The 18,097-nt window shown below is 50.1% G+C and overlaps 1 protein-coding gene across 1 annotated transcript in view; it reads left to right on the top strand.

Annotated features, from left to right (window-relative positions):
• The window catches only part of LOC146869272 (E3 ubiquitin-protein ligase TRIM39-like), a 189,510-nt gene that overhangs the window by 115,651 nt on the left and 55,762 nt on the right, over positions 1-18,097 (top strand). The window contains exon 5 of the mRNA XM_085646728.1: positions 15,651-15,703. Coding sequence (XP_085502854.1) covers positions 15,651-15,703 — 53 coding nt within the window. The remainder of the gene's footprint in view (positions 1-15,650; positions 15,704-18,097) is intronic.

The following is an 18,097-nucleotide window of genomic DNA, read 5'->3' as shown; positions in this document are numbered from 1 at the left end:
TGTTTCATGAGATCCCGGCTCCGCTGGACACCCGTATAAAGCTGCCGAGCCTCCCTTGCTTCAGTCTCCTTTGGAGCTTCTTTCATGAGATCCTGGCTCCCCTGGATGCCCATATGAAGCTCCTGACCCTCCCTTGCTTCTGTCTCCTTCTTTCATAAGATCCAGGCTCCCCTGCATGCCCATATGAAGCTCCTGACCCTCCCTTGCTTCAGTCTCCTCTGGAGCTTCTTTCATGAGATCCTGTCTCCCTGGATGCCCATATAAAGCTGCCGACCCTCCCTTGCTTCAGTCTCCTTCTTTCATGAGGTCCTGGCTCCCCTCGATGCCCATATAAAGCTGCAGACCATCCCTTGCTTCTGTCTCCTCCGGAGCTTCTTTCATGAGATCCTGGCTCCCCCGGACGCCCATATAAAGCTGCTGACCATCCCTTGCTTCTGTCTCCTAAGGAGCTTCTTTCATGAGATCCTGGCTCCCCTGGATGCCCATATAAAGCTGCCAAATCTCCCTTGCTTCAGTCTCCTCCTCCTTTCATGAGATCCTCGCTCCCCTGAATGCCGTATGAAGCTGCTGACCCTCCCTTGCTTCAGTCTCATCTGGAGCTTCTTTCATGAGATCCTGGGTCCCCTGGATGCCCGTATAAAACTGCCAAGCCTCCCTTGCTTCAGTCTCCGGAGCTTCTTTCATGAGATCCTGGCTCCCGGGATGCCCATATAAAGCTGCCAACCCTCCCTTGCTTCAGTCTCATCTGGAGCTTCTTTCATGAGATCCTGGCTCCCCTGGATGCCCATATAAAATCCTGGCTCCCCTGGATGCCCATATAAAGCTGCCGACCCTCCCTTGCTTCAGTCTCCGGAGTTTCTTTCATGAGATCGTGGCTTCCCTGGATGCCCGTATAAAGCTGCTGACCCTCCCCTGCTTCAGTCTCCTCCGGAGCTTCTTTCATGAGATCCTGGCTCCGCTGGATGCCCGTATAAAGCTGCCAAGCCTCCCTTGCTTCAGTCTCCTCCGCAGCTTCTTTCATGAGATCCTGGCTCCCCTCGATGCCCATATGAAGCTGCTGACCCTCCCTTGCTTCAGTCTCCTCCGGAGCTTCCTTCATGAGATCCTGGCTCCGCTGGATGCCCGTATAAAGCTGCCGAGCCTCCCTTGCTTCAGTCTCCTCCGGAGCTTGTTTCATGAGATCCCGGCTCCGCTGGATGCCCGTATGAAGCTGCCGAGCCTCCCTTGCTTCAGTCTCCTCTGGGGCTTCTTTCATGAGATCCTGGCTCCTCTGGATGCCCATATAAAGCTGCCAACCCTCCCTGGCTTCAGTCTTCTTCTTTCATGAGATCCTGGCTCCCCTGAATGCCCATATAAAGCTGCCGACCCTCCCTGGCTTCAGTCTCCTCCGTCGCTTCTTTCATGAGATCCTGGATGCCCATATAAAGCTGCCGACCCTCCCTTGCTTCAGTCTCCTCCTTTCATGAGATCCTGGCTCCCCTGGATGCCCATATAAAGCTGCCGACCCTCCCTTGCTTCAGTCTCCTCCGGAGCTTCTTTCATGAGATCCTGGCTCCCCTGGACACCCATATAAAGCTGCTGACCCTCCCTTGCTTCAGTCTCCTCCGGAGCTTCTTTCATGAGATCCTGACTCCCCTGGATACCCATATAAAGCTGCCGACTCTCCCTTGCTTCAGTCTCCTCTGGAGCTTCTTTCGTGAGATCCTGGCTCCCCTGGATGCCCATATAAAGCTGCTGACCCTCCCTTGCTTCAGTCTCCGGAGCTTCTTTCATGAGATCGTGGCTCCCCTGGATGCCCATATAAAGCTGCTGACCCTCCCCTGCTTCAGTCTCCTCCGAAGCTTCTTTCATGAGATCCTGGCTCCCCTGGATGCCCGTATAAAGCTGCCGACTCTCCTTTGCTTCAGTCTCCTCCGGAGCTTCTTTCATGAGATCCTGGCTCCCCTCGATGCCCATATGAAGCTGCTGACGCTCCCTTGCTTCAGTCTCCTCCGGAGCTTCTTTCATGAGATCCTGGCTCCGCTAGATGCCCGTATAAAGCTGCCGAGCCTCCCTTGCTTCAGTCTCCTCCGGAGCTTGTTTCATGAGATCCTGGCTCCCCTCGATGCCCATATGAAGCTGCTGACCCTCCCTTGCTTCAGTCTCCTCCGGAGCTTCTTTCATGAGATCCTGGCTCCGCTAGATGCCCGTATAAAGCTGCCAAGCCTCCCTTGCTTCAGTCTCCTCTGGGGCTTCTTTCATGAGATCCTGGCTCCTCTGGATGCCCATATAAAGCTGCCAACCCTCCCTGGCTTCAGTCTCCTTCTTTTATGAGATCCTGGCCCCCCTGAATGCCCATATAAAGCTGCCGACCCTCCCTGGCTTCAGTCTCCTCCTTTCATGAGATCCTGGCTCCCCTGGATGCCCATATAAAGCTGCCGACCCTCCCTTGCTTCAGTCTCCTCTAGAGCTTCTTTCATGAGATCCTGGCTCCCCTGGATGCCCATATAAAGCTGCCGACCCTCCCTTGCTTCAGTCTCCTCTAGAGCTTCTTTCATGAGATCCTGGCTCCCCTGGATGCCCATATAAAGCTGCCGACCCTCCCTTGCTTCAGTCTCCTCCGGAGCTTCTTTCATGAGATCCTGGCTCCCCTGGATGCCCATATAAAGCTGCCGACTCTCCCTTGCTTCAGTCTCCTCCGGTGCTTCTTTCATGAGATCCTGGCTCCCCTGGATGCCCATATAAAGCTGCTGACCCTCCCTTGCTTCAGTCTCTGGAGCTTCTCTCATGAGATCCTGGCTCCCTTGGATTCTCATATAAAGCTGCTGACCCTCCCTTGCTTCAGTCTCCTCCGGAGCTTCTTTCATGAGATCCTGACTCCCCTGGATACCCATATAAAGCTGCCGACTCTCCCTTGCTTCAGTCTCCTCTGGAGCTTCTTTCGTGAGATCCTGGCTCCCCTGGATGCCCATTTAAAGCTGCTGACCCTCCCCTGCTTCAGTCTCCTCCGAAGCTTCTTTCATGAGATCCTGGCTCCCCTCGATGCCCATATGAAGCTGCTGACCCTCCCCTGCTTCAGTCTCCTCCGGAGCTTCTTTCATGAGATCCTGGCTCCGCTAGATGCCCGTATAAAGCTGCCGAGCCTCCCTTGCTTCAGTCTCCTCCGGAGCTTGTTTCATGAGATCCCGGCTCCGCTGGATGCCCGTATAAAGCTGCCGAGCCTCCCTTGCTTCAGTCTCCTCTGGGGCTTCTTTCATGAGATCCTGGCTCCTCTGGATGCCCATTTAAAGCTGCCAACCCTCCCTGGCTTCAGTCTCCTCCTTTCATGAGATCCTGGCTCCCCTGGATGCCCAAATAAAGCTGCCGACCCTCCCTTGCTTCAGTCTCCTCCAGAGCTTCTTTCATGAGATCCTGGCTCCACTGGACGCCCATATAAAGCTGCTGACCCTCCCTTGCTTCAGTCTCCTCCGGAGCTTCTTTCATGAGATCCTGGCTCCCCTGGATGCCCATATAAAGCTGCCGACTCTCCCTTGCTTCAGTCTCCTCCGGTGCTTCTTTCATGAGATCCTGGCTCCCTTGGATTCTCATATAAAGCTGCTGACCCTCCCTTGCTTCAGTCTCCTCCGGAGCTTCTTTCATGAGATCCTGGTTACCCTGGATGCCATTACAGTTAACGATGTCGAAATCTGGCCCGGATTGTTGCCAGATTGTTTCCCCAGCCTGCGGAGCAGCGCTAGTGCGCGACCATCTTGCCGTGGACTCAAACGACTCCGCCAATTCTTGTGATTATTAACAGTTGTAGGAGAGTAGGGTCTGCTATCCTATGGTCACCCCAAATTTTTGCTTTTTGCTTCACTGGTTTTTGACATATTGAGGCTGTGGGCCTGCCAATCAGACCCCCAGCCTGCTGTTCTCTCTACTAAATTGACACTGTGCACCCTAGGTGCATAACCTATTGGAATTGGATCACCCTGTGAGCCCCTGTACCAGTGTACACTAGGTACCCAGGGCATTGGTGTATCTAAGGCCTGCCAGGGGCTGAAGCATGTATTATACCACCCCAGGCTTGGCCTAACAAATTTGACACAACTGGCTGATCACTCAGCTGGGGTAAGTTGGTGTAACCACCTCTTACTTAGGTGTAGTATACCTATACCTAACCTTAAATGGGACACATGTTAACCTATAAGTCACTCCTATGGCAGGCCTTAACAATCCTGAAGGCAGAGTGCTTGGTTCCATGTGAGATGGTGCTCTGGCATGAGCTGAGCCTGTCTGCAGTGGTCGGAACCACTTCCTTCTACTGTTTCCAGATATCGTCATACCATATACTCTTAAGTGCATTATGAACCTCGCGGTTAAATGCTAACTTTGGTTTGGCTTTATCAAAACATGTCGAGTAAGGTGTCATACAAATTGGAATACTAACCCCTCGCCAATTCTGGCGACGGGGTTAGCATTCCACCCTTCTAGAGGGACACGACATGTACAGTACCTGAAACCCGGGTAAAATCAGACATAGCCTCAGCTCCACAAAATGGAGGCTGCCACCACAGACACAAGTCTGCCCTCCTGCTGCTGGGAGTCCTTCCAGCTTGGGAGGTGTGGACAAAGGGTTTCCTGCCAGGGGAGGTGCATGCACCACCCCAGACAGGATTTTGTGTATTGGTCAGGTAGGGCTGAATAGAATCAGACATGCCTGAGGCTCACAAGGAGCCTCGGTGCATATGCCACTTCAAACCGGTCCTGGGGCACACCAGTCCCGGGCCTGGGGCGAGCTGGACAAAGGATTGGGGGTGTAACCACCCCCCTTCCTGGTCCCACCCTTAGGGAGGGACCTAGCAGGTAGTCCGGCCCCTAGAATCCGCTTAAAGGTAGGAGCTGTGTCCTAAGACTTCAGACATCCTGGAATCAACTTGAAACTAAGAAGAAGACGGGAACTTCGACGCTCTGCCGCACAGAGGACTGAAGCCAATCTCCCCTGTGGTCAGGGAGTGACCACATTGCTAACGCAAGCACCATCCAGCGAATCAATGTCTGCTTTGCCGCCGCCTCCCGCCGGAGCCCGAGCCCAGAGACTGACAAGACCTGGACCTCAAGACCTCTCACCGCCCAATCCACAGTCCCTGAAAAGAGGAGACCCGTGGAGGCACCGAGACACGTGGAGCCAGCCATCTTGGAACGACTACGACAAGCTGACAAGTGCAACAACCGAGGCTCCCTCCAAGTTGTGCTTTGGGATCTGAGAAGCCCAACATCCGAGCAGCATCTGCACCAAAGGTGAGCCCTCCAGCATCTCCACGATCTGCGTGGGGCCCTTCTGCATTTTGCCACTCGACGCGCCTAACCGGTTGCTGGCCCACTGGCTAGTGGCCATCTTGGCGACGAACTTCACAAAATACACCGCTGGTCTGGTTGCTCCAGACTGGCCCTTGCTCCCCTCCAAAGGAGCAGTCCCTCTGACCTTGCTGGTCAGAACCATCAGCTTATTTCATTTCCTACAACAATTGCTTTTGCCAAGGCTTGTTTGCTTCGATCAAGTTGCCGACACCGCCGACAGCGAGAGCCTGCGTGGGACAGCTCGTGAACCGACTCCTGGACGTCGTCGACCTTCAGGGACCACGTGGCTGCAGAGACAAGCTACACCTTTCTTCCTGTTTGCACCCGACATCGCCTGGTACCCACCTGGTGCCACGCTGGTCACTGGCTAGTGACTGTGAACACTGTCCCCTCTGCTTACAGGTCTTCAACATCTCCGATCCACTCTTGGATCCACCGCATCTCTTCCAGACCGACCGCCGGCAGCATCTTTGTCCACAGGCTCCACGGAACAGATAGAAGAAACCCGACGCACTTCGACGCCTATGCACCCGCTTCCTGTGGGTGAGGTAAAGCTGGCACTCCGGTGCCCAAGTGTAGAGAATCATCTCTAGTGTCTGTGTTTCCAATCTTAAGTTCCTAGGTCATCCGGAAGATCCTCTTTGCAGTAACTTTGTACTTTTTACGCACCCATTGAAACCTATGGGAGCACGCGTGTGACTATTTGCTCTGCACACGCAACCCGTGGACCTCCTGGTCACTAACTGAAGTTAGCTCCTTGTAGGCCCAGCGATTCTAGAGGCCCTAGGCCTTTTCCCTTTTCTGTTCGTGGTACTTATACCACTATTTTAGTATATGGTTTGAGTGGCCACCAGGGCCTATCCATATAACGTGCAACTTCTGTGTATTCTATTGTAATCTTGTTTGACGATTTGTGCTCCTGTGCTCATAAAGAGACTAGGGGTTACTTTGAGAAATAAATACATATATATTTTGAATATATATCTGTGTGGTGTCCTTTCATTGGTATAAAAGGGGGTTACATTTGGTAAAACAGCTGGCTTAACACGTTTCACGAGTTTAGCCTCAAAGACTGCTTAGCCTACGCTACCACTAGGGCAGCTAGTCCGAAAAGGTTGACTTACAACCACACCATAAGGGTTGCTTGGCATGGTACAAGGTGGTCACTTTAACTAGTGAACATCATATACCAGGCCAACTTCTCACATTGGTGAGCAGCGGTTGGATTTGAGCTTGCTGTGTTTTACCTCTGTAATCTCTTTGTTACCAATTGAAAGATCATACAGGTACCTTTAGGTACATATAAAACAAGATTAGATATACTTAAGTTCTACTGAACTTAGTTGTTGTAGAGCAAAGGGAGTAGCACACCCTGACTACAACTACTAGATAGGTTTAGTAGGTAAACCCAAGTGTAGGTAGATTGCAACACATCCACCCACACTTAAGAGCAATGGCTGGGGCAGAGAGGTCCACTGTACCCATCTCTGTTGAGAGTGACCGCCAGAGGGCACCATCCATCTTTGCTACCCTTAATCAGAATGAGCTCAGGCATTTGGCAACTCTTAGAGGCCTTAAACAGCCCAAGAACCCTACCTCTGCTGAGCTCAGAGAACTCTTGCAAAATGATGAAAATCAAAGAGAGCTCAAGAAAGCTTCCCAGTTAGCCCCTTTAGGGACAGGAACAGGAGGCCCCCCTTCTGAAGATGCCACTGAGGTACCCCCTTCCAATAGCCATCCCTTAGATGAACAACATACTACAGAGGAGGAAAGTGAGGGGGATACAGATGTGAGTGAGGATGAAGGGAGGACTAGCCCAGTGCCAAGTGTTATACTTGGCCCAGCTAAACTAAGGCTATTGGGGACTGACAGTGGGTTCACCCCATTGGATCTCCCCAGTGGACTTAACACAGGGCTTGGGAGGCAAAGGAATCGCTCAGGCGAATCCAATGCTTCTCATGGCTCTAGAGGCTCTCAAGGTCACTGCAGGAAAAGGATGACCACCCCTCAGAGGAGGGAACATGAGGCCAGAATGCAGGAAGCCCAGCTGAGGATCAGGAAGAAGGAGCTAGAGGTAGCCCTGATGGAAGAAAAACTGAACAAGGCTAGGCAACCTAGAGAGAGTGGGTCTATACCCACTGGTGGCAGCATTGTCCCTAAGGACAAAGATAGGGTCTTTGATAATAGGAACCTGTCTAAGGTTGTGCCCCCCTACAAAAGTGGGGATGATATCCACAAATGGATAACTGCTCTTGAGAGAGCCTGCAAAGTACAGCAGGTTCCTGAAGACCAGTGGGCAGCAATCCTCTGGCTCTCCTTTGAAGGAAGAGGCAGAGACAGACTCCTCACTGTTAGAGAAGAGGATGTCAGAAACTACAGAGTCCTGAAGAGTGTCCTAGTTGATGGGTTAGGCTTAACCACTGAACAGTACAGGTTAATGTTCAGAGACACCCAAAAGACACAGACTCAGGACTGGTCTGAATACATTGAATGTGCCACTAAGGCTTTGGAGGGTTGGTTGCTGGGAAGTAAGGTATCTGATTTTACAGGATTGTATAATTTGATGATGAGAGAACAGATTTTAAATAACTGTCAAAACCAGCAACTGCATCAACACTTGGTTGACTCTGATCTGACCTCTCCCCAAGAATTGGGAAAGAAGGCAGACAAATGGGTCAGAACCAGGGTTAAGCAAAAGAACCAGAACCAGGGCCAAGGGGGTGATCAGAAGAAAACAGACCAAAAGGGTGGAGATCAGAAACCTAAAGACCAGAAGTCTTCAACAGGGCCCCAAACTACTGCTAAGGAGGGTGGGTCCCAACAGTCCAAAAAGAAGAAAGAAGGTCAAAAGAAACCCTGGTGCAATCATTGTAAAAATACAACTCACTGGACTAGTGATTGCAAAAAGGGTGGAGCCCCCAACACTGTTGCCCCTAAGGCACCTGCTCCCAGTACTACTGTTAGCAGTGTTGGTCCCCAGACAAAGGGTGTAGTGGGAATCACTATGGGAACTGAAGGAGATTCTGACTTAGACAGAACCCTGACACAGGCAGTCTTGATCTGTGATGGGGACATTGATTTGTCCCTGACTGTGAGCCCCAGTAACCTGGGCAAGTACAGACAGACTCCTTTAATCAATGAAAAAGTGTCTCAAGCCTACAGGGACACATGTGCCAGTGTCACCATGGTGACACCAGGCTTTGTGGACCCTGGACAGTACATACCAGGTGAGAACTACCTGGTGACTAATGCCAGCAATGCCACTACTTCACATAGTGTGGCAGTTGTTAACTTCTCATGGGGAGGGGTAACTGGCCTCAAAAGGGTTGTGGTTAGTGCAGACCTCCCAGTAGAATGTTTGTTGGGCAATGACCTAGAGAGTTCTCTATGGTCAGAAGTGGAGTACAAGACTCATGCAGAGATGTTAGGTATATCATCACATGTCCTTGCTGTGACCAGGTCACAGGCCAAAAAGTGCCTCACTGAACCTCAGGTCTTGGATCCTGGAACAATGGACCAAGCACCTACCAAGAAGAAGAACAGGAGGGTCAAGGCTGTGCCTTCCCCCCTGCCTCAGAGTGATGATCAGCCTTCCCAGGAAGCTGATCTAGAGGACCCTGAAGGAACTGTCCCTGAAGAGCTTGAACCTGATCAGGTTGAGTTTCTGGGGACAGGGGGACCTTCAAGGGCTGACTTGAGGCAGGCTCAGTTATCCTGTCCCTCTCTTGAACCCCTCAGACAGCTGGCTGCTGCTGAGGCTGCTGGGAATGCTCAAGGTACCCATAAAGTGTATTGGGATGAAGGGCTCCTTTATTCAGAGGCTAGAGACCCCAAGCCTGGTGCCACCAGGAGGTTGGTCATACCTCTGCAATTTAGGGGCTTCCTTCTTACCTTGGCCCATGATATTCCTTTAGCAGGACACCTAGGCCAGAACAAGACCTGGGACAGACTTGTCCCTCACTTTCACTGGCCTCACATGAATGAAGATACAAAGGAGTTTTGTCGCTCCTGTGTGACCTGCCAAGCCAGTGGCAAATCAGGTGGCACAACAAAGGCCCCCCTAATACCACTACCTGTGGTAGGGGTCCCCTTTGAAAGAGTGGGAATAGACATAGTGGGTCCCATGGATCCTCCCACTGCATCTGGGCACAGATTTATACTGGTGGTAGTGGATCATGCCACCAGGTATCCAGAGGCAATTCCCCTTAGGACCACTACAGCACCTGTTGTGGCCAGGGCCCTGCTGGGAGTATTCTCCAGAGTGGGGTTTCCTAAGGAGGTAGTATCTGACAGAGGTACCAACTTTATGTCAGGATACTTGACAGCTATGTGGAAGGAATGTGGTGTCAACTACAAGTTCACCACCCCTTATCACCCACAATGCAATGGGCTTGTTGAGAGATTCAACAAGACCCTAAAGGGTATGATCAAAGGATTACCTGAAAAGCTCAGGCAAAGATGGGACATCCTTCTACCCTGCCTTCTGTTTGCTTACAGAGAGGTCCCACAAAAGGGGGTTGGCTACAGCCCCTTTGAATTGTTGTTTGGGCACCCTGTGAGAGGCCCACTGTGTTTGGTGAAGGAAGGATGGGAGTTACCTCTCAAAAAGCCTAAGCTAGACATAGTGGACTATGTACTTGGTCTCCGCTCCAGGATGGCTGAGTATATGGAGAAGGCATCCAAAAACCTTGAGGCAAGCCAGGCCTTACAGAAAGCTTGGCATGACCAAAAGGCTGTCTTGGTTGAGTTTCAGCCAGGACAGAAGGTATGGGTGTTGGAGCCAGTGGCCCCAGCAGCACTCCAAGACAAATGGTCTGGACCCCATACAATCCTGGAAAAGAAGGGAGAGGTCACCTACTTGGTGGACCTAGGAACTCCCAGGAGTCCCCACAGGGTACTCCATGTTAACAGGTTAAAAGCATATGTTGACAGGGCAGACATGGGCTTGCTCATGGCTACAGATGAGGGACAGGAGGAAGAGAGTGACCCTCTCCCAGACCTGTTGTCTCAAAACCCTGAAGATGGCTCAGTTGAAGGAGTGACCCTTGGAGGCAACCTCACTGCCCATCAGCAGACAGAATGTAGACAAGTTCTACAATCATTTCAACATCTGTTTTCCCTAATACCTAGCCAAACTGACTGGTGTACCCATGTTGTAGACACTGGTGACAGTCTGCCTGTAAAGAACAAGCTCTACAGACAACCTGACCACGTCAGGGACTGTATAAAGGCTGAGGTACATAAAATGCTGGAATTAGGTGTCATTGAACCCTCAGAGAGCCCCTGGGCTAGCCCAGTGGTTCTGGTCCCCAAACCTCACACCAAAGATGGCAAGAGAGAGATGAGGTTCTGTGTGGACTACAGGGGTCTCAATGCTGTCACCAGGACAGATGCACACCCTATTCCAAGGGCAGATGAGCTCATAGACAAACTAGCTTCTGCAAAGTTTTTGAGCACATTTGACTTAACAGCTGGCTATTGGCAAATCAGATTAGCTGAGGAGTCTAAGGCCAAAACAGCATTCTCAACCCCAGGTGGGCATTATCAGTTTGTGGTGATGCCCTTTGGTCTGAAGAATGCACCTGCCACCTTCCAAAGGCTGGTGAACCAAGTCCTTACTGGGTTGGATGACTTTTGCGCAGCATATCTTGATGACATTGCTGTCTTTAGCACCACCTGGGAGGATCACCTGATCCACCTGAAGAAGGCTCTTGAGGCTCTGCAAAGGGCAGGCCTCACTATCGAGGCTACTAAGTGCCAGATAGGGCAGAGTAAGGTTGTGTATTTGGGCCACCTTGTAGGTGGAGGCCAAGTTCAACCACTGGAGAGTAAGATACAATCCATCAAGGACTGGTCCCCTCCAACCACCCAGACTCAAGTTCGAGCTTTCTTGGGCTTGACTGGGTACTACAGGAAGTTTGTTAAGAACTATGGGTCCATTGTGACTCCTCTTAATGATCTGACATCCAAGAAGATGCCCAAAAAGGTTCAGTGGACAGTAAGCTGTCAAAAGGCATTTGATGACCTGAAGGAGGCCATGTGCTCTGCACCTATCCTGAAAAGTCCTGACTACTCCAAAGAGTTTATTGTCCAAACAGATGCTTCTGAGTTGGGTGTGGGAGCTGTGCTGTCACAACTTAATGTAGATGGTCAAGACCAACCCATTGCTTTTATTAGCAGAAGGTTGACCCCCAGAGAGAAGAATTGGTCAGCTATTGAGAGGGAGGCCTTTGCTGTGGTGTGGGCCCTGAAGAAGCTGAGGCCATACTTGTTTGGCACTCACTTCAAGATTCAGACCGACCATAAGCCCCTCTTGTGGCTAAATCAGATGAAGGGTGAAAATCCCAAACTGCTTAGGTGGTCCATTTCCCTACAGGGGATGGACTTTACAGTGGAGCACCGGCCAGGTACTGACCATGGGAATGCAGATGGTCTCTCCGGGTACTTCCATTTAGGACATGAAGACGAGACTGGTCAAGGCTAGTTTAATGTCCCAGCGTTTGGGGGGGGGGTTGTGTAGGAGAGTAGGGTCTGCTATCCTATGGTCACCCCAAATTTTTGCTTTTTGCTTCACTGGTTTTTGACATATTGAGGCTGTGGGCCTGCCAATCAGACCCCCAGCCTGCTGTTCTCTCTACTAAATTGACACTGTGCACCCTAGGTGCATAACCTATTGGAATTGGATCACCCTGTGAGCCCCTGTACCAGTGTACACTAGGTACCCAGGGCATTGGTGTATCTAAGGCCTGCCAGGGGCTGAAGCATGTATTATGCCACCCCAGGCTTGGCCTAACAAATTTGACACAACTGGCTGATCACTCAGCTGGGGTAAGTTGGTGTAACCACCTCTTACTTAGGTGTAGTATACCTATACCTAACCTTAAATGGGACACATGTTAACCTATAAGTCACTCCTATGGCAGGCCTTAACAATCCTGAAGGCAGAGTGCTTGGTTCCATGTGAGATGGTGCTCTGGCATGAGCTGAGCCTGTCTGCAGTGGTCGGAACCACTTCCTTCTACTGTTTCCAGATATCGTCATACCATATACTCTTAAGTGCATTATGAACCTCGCGGTTAAATGCTAACTTTGGTTTGGCTTTATCAAAACATGTCAAGTAAGGTGTCATACGAATTGGAATACTAACCCCTCGCCAATTCTGGCGACGGGGTTAGCATTCCACCCTTCTAGAGGGACACGACATGTACAGTACCTGAAACCCGGGTAAAATCAGACATAGCCTCAGCTCCACAAAATGGATGCTGCCACCACAGACACAAGTCTGCCCTCCTGCTGCTGGGAGTCCTTCCAGCTTGGGAGGTGTGGACAAAGGGTTTCCTGCCAGGGGAGGTGCAAGCACCACCCCAGACAGGATTTTGTGTATTGGTCAGGTAGGGCTGAATAGAATCAGACATGCCTGAGGCTCACAAGGAGCCTCGGTGCATATGCCAGTTCAAACCGGTCCTGGGGCACACCAGTCCCGGGCCTGGGGCGAGCTGGACAAAGGATTGGGGGTGTAACCACCCCCCTTCCTGGTCCCACCCTTAGGGAGGGACCTAGCAGGTAGTCCGGCCCCTAGAATCCGCTTAAAGGTAGGAGCTGTGTCCTAAGACTTCAGACATCCTGGAATCAACTTGAAACTGAGAAGAAGACGGGAACTTCGACGCTCTGTCGCACAGAGGACTGAAGCCAATCTCCCCTGTGGTCAGGGAGTGACCACCTTGCTAACGCAAGCACCATCCAGCGAATCAACGTCTGCTTTGCCGCCGCCTCCCGCCGGAGCCCGAGCCCAGAGACTGACAAGACCTGGACCTCCAGACCTCTCACCGCCCGATCCACAGTCCCTGAAAAGAGGAGACCCGTGGAGGCACCGAGACACGTGGAGCCAGCCATCTTGGAACGACTACGACAAGCTGACAAGTGCAACAACCGAGGCTCCCTCCAAGTTGTGCTTTGGGACCTGAGAAGCCCAACATCCGAGCAGCATCTGCACCAAAGGTGAGCGCTCCAGCATCTCCACGATCTGCGTGGGGCCCTTCTGCATTTTGCCACTCGACGCGCCTAACCGGTTGCTGGCCCGCTGGCTAGTGGCCATCTTGGCGACGAACTTCACAAAATACACCACTGGTCTGGTTGCTCCAGACTGGCCCTTGCTCCCCTCCAAAGGAGCAGTCCCTCTGACCTTGCTGGTCAGAACCATCAGCTTATTTCATTTCCTACAACAATTGCGTTTGCCAAGGCTTGTTTGCTTCGATCAAGTCGCCGACACCGCCGACAGCGAGAGCCTGCGTGGGACAGCTGGTGAACCGACTCCTGGACGTCGTCGACCTTCAGGGACCACGTGGCTGCAGAGACAAGCTACACCTTTCTTCCTGTTTGCACCCGACATCGCCTGGTACCCACCTGGTGCCACGCTGGTCACTGGCTAGTGACTGTGAACACTGTCCCCTCTGCTTACAGGTCTTCAACATCTCCGATCCACTCTTGGATCCACCGCATCTCTTCCAGACCGACCGCCTGCAGCATCTTTGTCCACAGGCTCCACGGAACAGATAGAAGAAACCCGACGCACTTCGACGCCTATGCACCCGCTTCCTGTGGGTGAGGTAAAGCTGGCACTCCGGTGCCCAAGTGTAGAGAATCATCTCTAGTGTCTGTGTTTCCAATCTTAAGTTCCTAGGTCATCCGGAAGATCCTCTTTGCAGTAACTTTGTACTTTTTACGCACCCATTGAAACCTATGGGAGCACGCGTGTGACTATTTGCTCTGCACACGCAACCCGTGGACCTCCTGGTCACTAACTGAAGTTAGCTCCTTGTAGGCCCAGCGATTCTAGAGGCCCTAGGCCTTTTCCCTTTTCTGTCCGTGGTACTTATACCACTATTTTAGTATATGGTTTGAGTGGCCACCAGGGCCTATCCATATAACGTGCAACTTCTGTGTATTCTATTGTAATCTTGTTTGACGATTTGTGCTCCTGTGCTCATAAAGAGACTAGGGGTTACTTTGAGAAATAAATACATATATATTTTGAATATATATCTGTGTGGTGTCCTTTCATTGGTATAAAAGGGGGTTACATTTGGTAAAACAGCTGGCTTAACACGTTTCACGAGTTTAGCCTCAAAGACTGCTTAGCCTACGCTACCACTAGGGCAGCTAGTCCGAAAAGGTTGACTTACAACCACACCATAAGGGTTGCTTGGCATGGTACAAGGTGGTCACTTTAACTAGTGAACATCATATACCAGGCCAACTTCTCACAACAGTAGATTAGAGGCCTTGGCCATACCATTCGCCCCGATAAGTCATTGGGTAACTCATAGAGCTTCCTTCCAGGCACAAACCACTTTTGATCGAAATGGATCAACTTTTGAAGGACATATGACAACGTCTTATCCAAGATTCCTGCAAACATTTTGTAATCAGAGTTCAACTAAGATATAGGTCTATAGGACTCTGCTTACCTAGCATTTTTACCCGGCGTAAGGATCATAACTACAGTTGCCTCATATTAGGAAGGTGGAATTTAACAGCCTTCCAGAGAGAGACGTAAGAGTTTATCAATTTTTATAGCATTCAGATGGGATCCCGTCTGGGCCTGCTGCTTTCACTATACGATCCCTCCTAACCTGTTCCTTTATCTCTCCCTCTGTGATCCCGTCTGGGCCTGCTGCTGTCCCATTACTGAGCCTCCTAACCTGTTCCCTTGTCTCTCCCTCTGTGATCCTTTCCCTACGGCCTAAAATCTTCTGTTCCGGAAGACATGGGAGTTTTTGTTTTGCAACCAGTTTTTCATTACTAAGCGGTCTGGGTTCAAATCGTTCGTATACATCCCACTAAAGCTACCCAACATCTTGGTTGTAGAAGATGGTGACAAGGTTTAGACCGGCTGGGATTGGGTGTTGTAGTGTTGTGCTGTGGGTGCTGTCGGGAATTCACGTGTACCTCAGGTAAGAAGGTATTTATTAAGTATATACACGAGACCCCACCAGGAGCAGATGTAACCTGTCTCTGCCCCCCTCTCACTGAGCTAATGGTCCTAGAAGACCCATGGTGAGGCACTCCGTGGCATCACATGAAGTGCGCTGCTCTCGCTGAGCTATCTGCCTTAGAACACCCACATCCTGTCATAAGATGTTAAAGGTACTTTTGGATATCGTTAGAGCTTTGACTGTTGTGTATGAACAGTAACTCACACTGAGCTCTAGTCCGCAGGCACTGCTCTTAATACTGAATCTTATTTCAAATACAGGTCTTGTGTGATGTTCATCCTTTGTTCCTGTAGCTGTCATTGTTCTTTAATACAAAGATGATGTTTGTTATTACAGATGTAATAATGTGAAGATTCAGAGCCCAGAGGTGGTGGTGAAGAGTTATAAAGGTAAATATCATTGCGATGATTAGCTCTGAATATTACTGTTCATGGAAACGATATGGCGTGATATGGTGTGGTGGGGTATGGTATGGTGTGGTATGCTATGGTATGGTGTGGTGTGGTGTAGTATGGTGTGGTGGGCTATGGTGTGGTGTTGTGTGGTATGGTTTGGTGTGCTATAGTATGGTATGGTGTGGTGTGGTATGGTATGCTATGGTGTGGTGTGGTGTGCTACGGAATGGTATGGTATGTATGGTATGTTATAGGATGTTATGGTGGGATGGATTGGATTGGATGTGATGGTGTGGACTGGTATGGTATGGAATGTTCTGGTGGTGTGGTGCACTATACAGTGAGATCATGGTATCATATGGTATAGTGGTATGGGATGGTTTGGTATGGTGGTAATGGATGGAATGGGATGGCGGAATGGTATGGTGTGGTGTGCTATGGTATGTTATGGTGTGCTATGGTTTGGTGTGGTATGGTATGGTGTGGTATGCTATGGTATAGTGTGGTATGTTATGGTATGGTATGGTGTGGTGTGCTATGGTATGGTATGGTGTGGTGTGTTATTGTGTGGTGGGCTATGGTATAGTGTGGTGTGCTATGGTATGGAATGGTGTGGTATGCTATGGTGTGTTATGGTATACTATGGTATGGTGTCGTGTGGTGTGGTATGGTATACTATGGTGTGGTGTGGTGGGCTAAGGTAGGGTGTGGTGTGGTATGCTACGGTGTGGTGTGCTACGGAATGTTATGGTATGTTATGGTGGGATGGGATTGGATTGGATGGGATGGTGTGGACTGGTATGGTATGGAATGTTATGATGGTATGGTGTGGTGTACTATAGGGTGAGATCATGGTATAATATGGTATAGTGGTATGGGATGGTTTGGTATGGTGGTAATGGATGGAATGGGATGGCGGTATGGCATGGTATGGTATGGTGTGGTGTGGTATGGTGTGGTATGGTATGGTATGGTATTGTGTGGCATTTAGTGGTAACGTGCACTCACGTCAGGGTACAGTTACTTGATTTGTGTCTCTAAACTTTGTTTTTTCCAGATCTTTCTAGATTTCTACTCATCTCTACTCTGTATACTTGCTGCCGCATTTCCTTTGTTTAAATCATTCTTCCCCTTGGACTTTCCTGCTAAGTTTATCGGAAATGCAGATGCGGTAATTTCACACCTCACATTATTGATACTGCTGGGCTTGACAACTGCGAGCAACTCAGTTCCTGCAGTGTTCTGGGACTATTGAATGGGAAATACCTCAGAATTTGGTATTTACCACATAACACATTCTATTTTCCAGAGTTTTAGCACCAACAGGGACCTAGCGTATGCATCTACACGGACCCAATGCATGCATCTAAACTGACCTGGCACATGCACCCACACTAACCTAGAGCATGCGCTTACACTGACCTAGCACATAAACCAACACTGACCTAGTGCATAAACCAACACTGACCTAGCTCATGAACCTACTCTGACCTCGCTTGTGACCCTACACTGACCTAGCACATGCATCTACACTGGCCTAGCACATGCACCTACACTGGCCTATTGCACACACACACAGTTTATAAGATCTTCCCTCACCGTCTACACTCACACCATGCACTCGCAGTTAGGCCCATCGCATCACGCACATATGCTCTCATGCCATGCACGCACACACACAACACAAGACAACAGTAGAGTACTGCTGCACTTTTATTTCTGCAGATAATTCCTGAATAGTATTTGTCATTTTCCTGCTACAATTTCTGTAATTTCAGCCAAAGTGGAATGTGTACCCTGTAATATCTGGTTGAGTGGAACCGCATGTGGTAATACTGCATGTGGTAATACTGCATGTGGTTATGCTGCACATGGCAATACTGCATGAGGTAATAGTGCATGTGGTAATACTGCATGTGGTAATACTGCATGTAGTAATTCTGCATGTGGTAATCCTGCATGTGGTAATCCTGCATGTGGTAATCCTGCATGTGGTTTTGCTGCATGTGGTTATGCTGCATGTGGTTATGCTGCATGTGGTAATACTGCATGTGGTTATGCTGCATGTGGTTATGCTGCACATGGCTATACTGCATGTGATAATACTGTATGTGGTAATACTGCATGGGGTTATGCTGCACATGGCTATACTGCATGTGGTAATACTGCATGTGGTAATCCTGCATGTGGTTATGCTGCACATGGCTATACTGCATGCGGTAATACTGTATGTGGTTATATTGCATGTGGTAATATTGGATGTGTTTATACTGCATGAGGAAATCCTGCCTGTGGTAATACTGCATGGGGTTATGTTGGATGTGGCTATACAGCGTGTGGTTATGCTGCACATTGCTATACTGTATGTGGTAATCCTGCATGTGGTAA

This window comes from Triturus cristatus, chromosome 1_1 (genome assembly GCF_964204655.1).
Source record: "Triturus cristatus chromosome 1_1, aTriCri1.1, whole genome shotgun sequence".
In the NCBI taxonomy this organism is placed as follows: Eukaryota; Metazoa; Chordata; class Amphibia; order Caudata; family Salamandridae; genus Triturus; species Triturus cristatus.
This window is presented reverse-complemented; position numbering and strand designations above follow the sequence as displayed.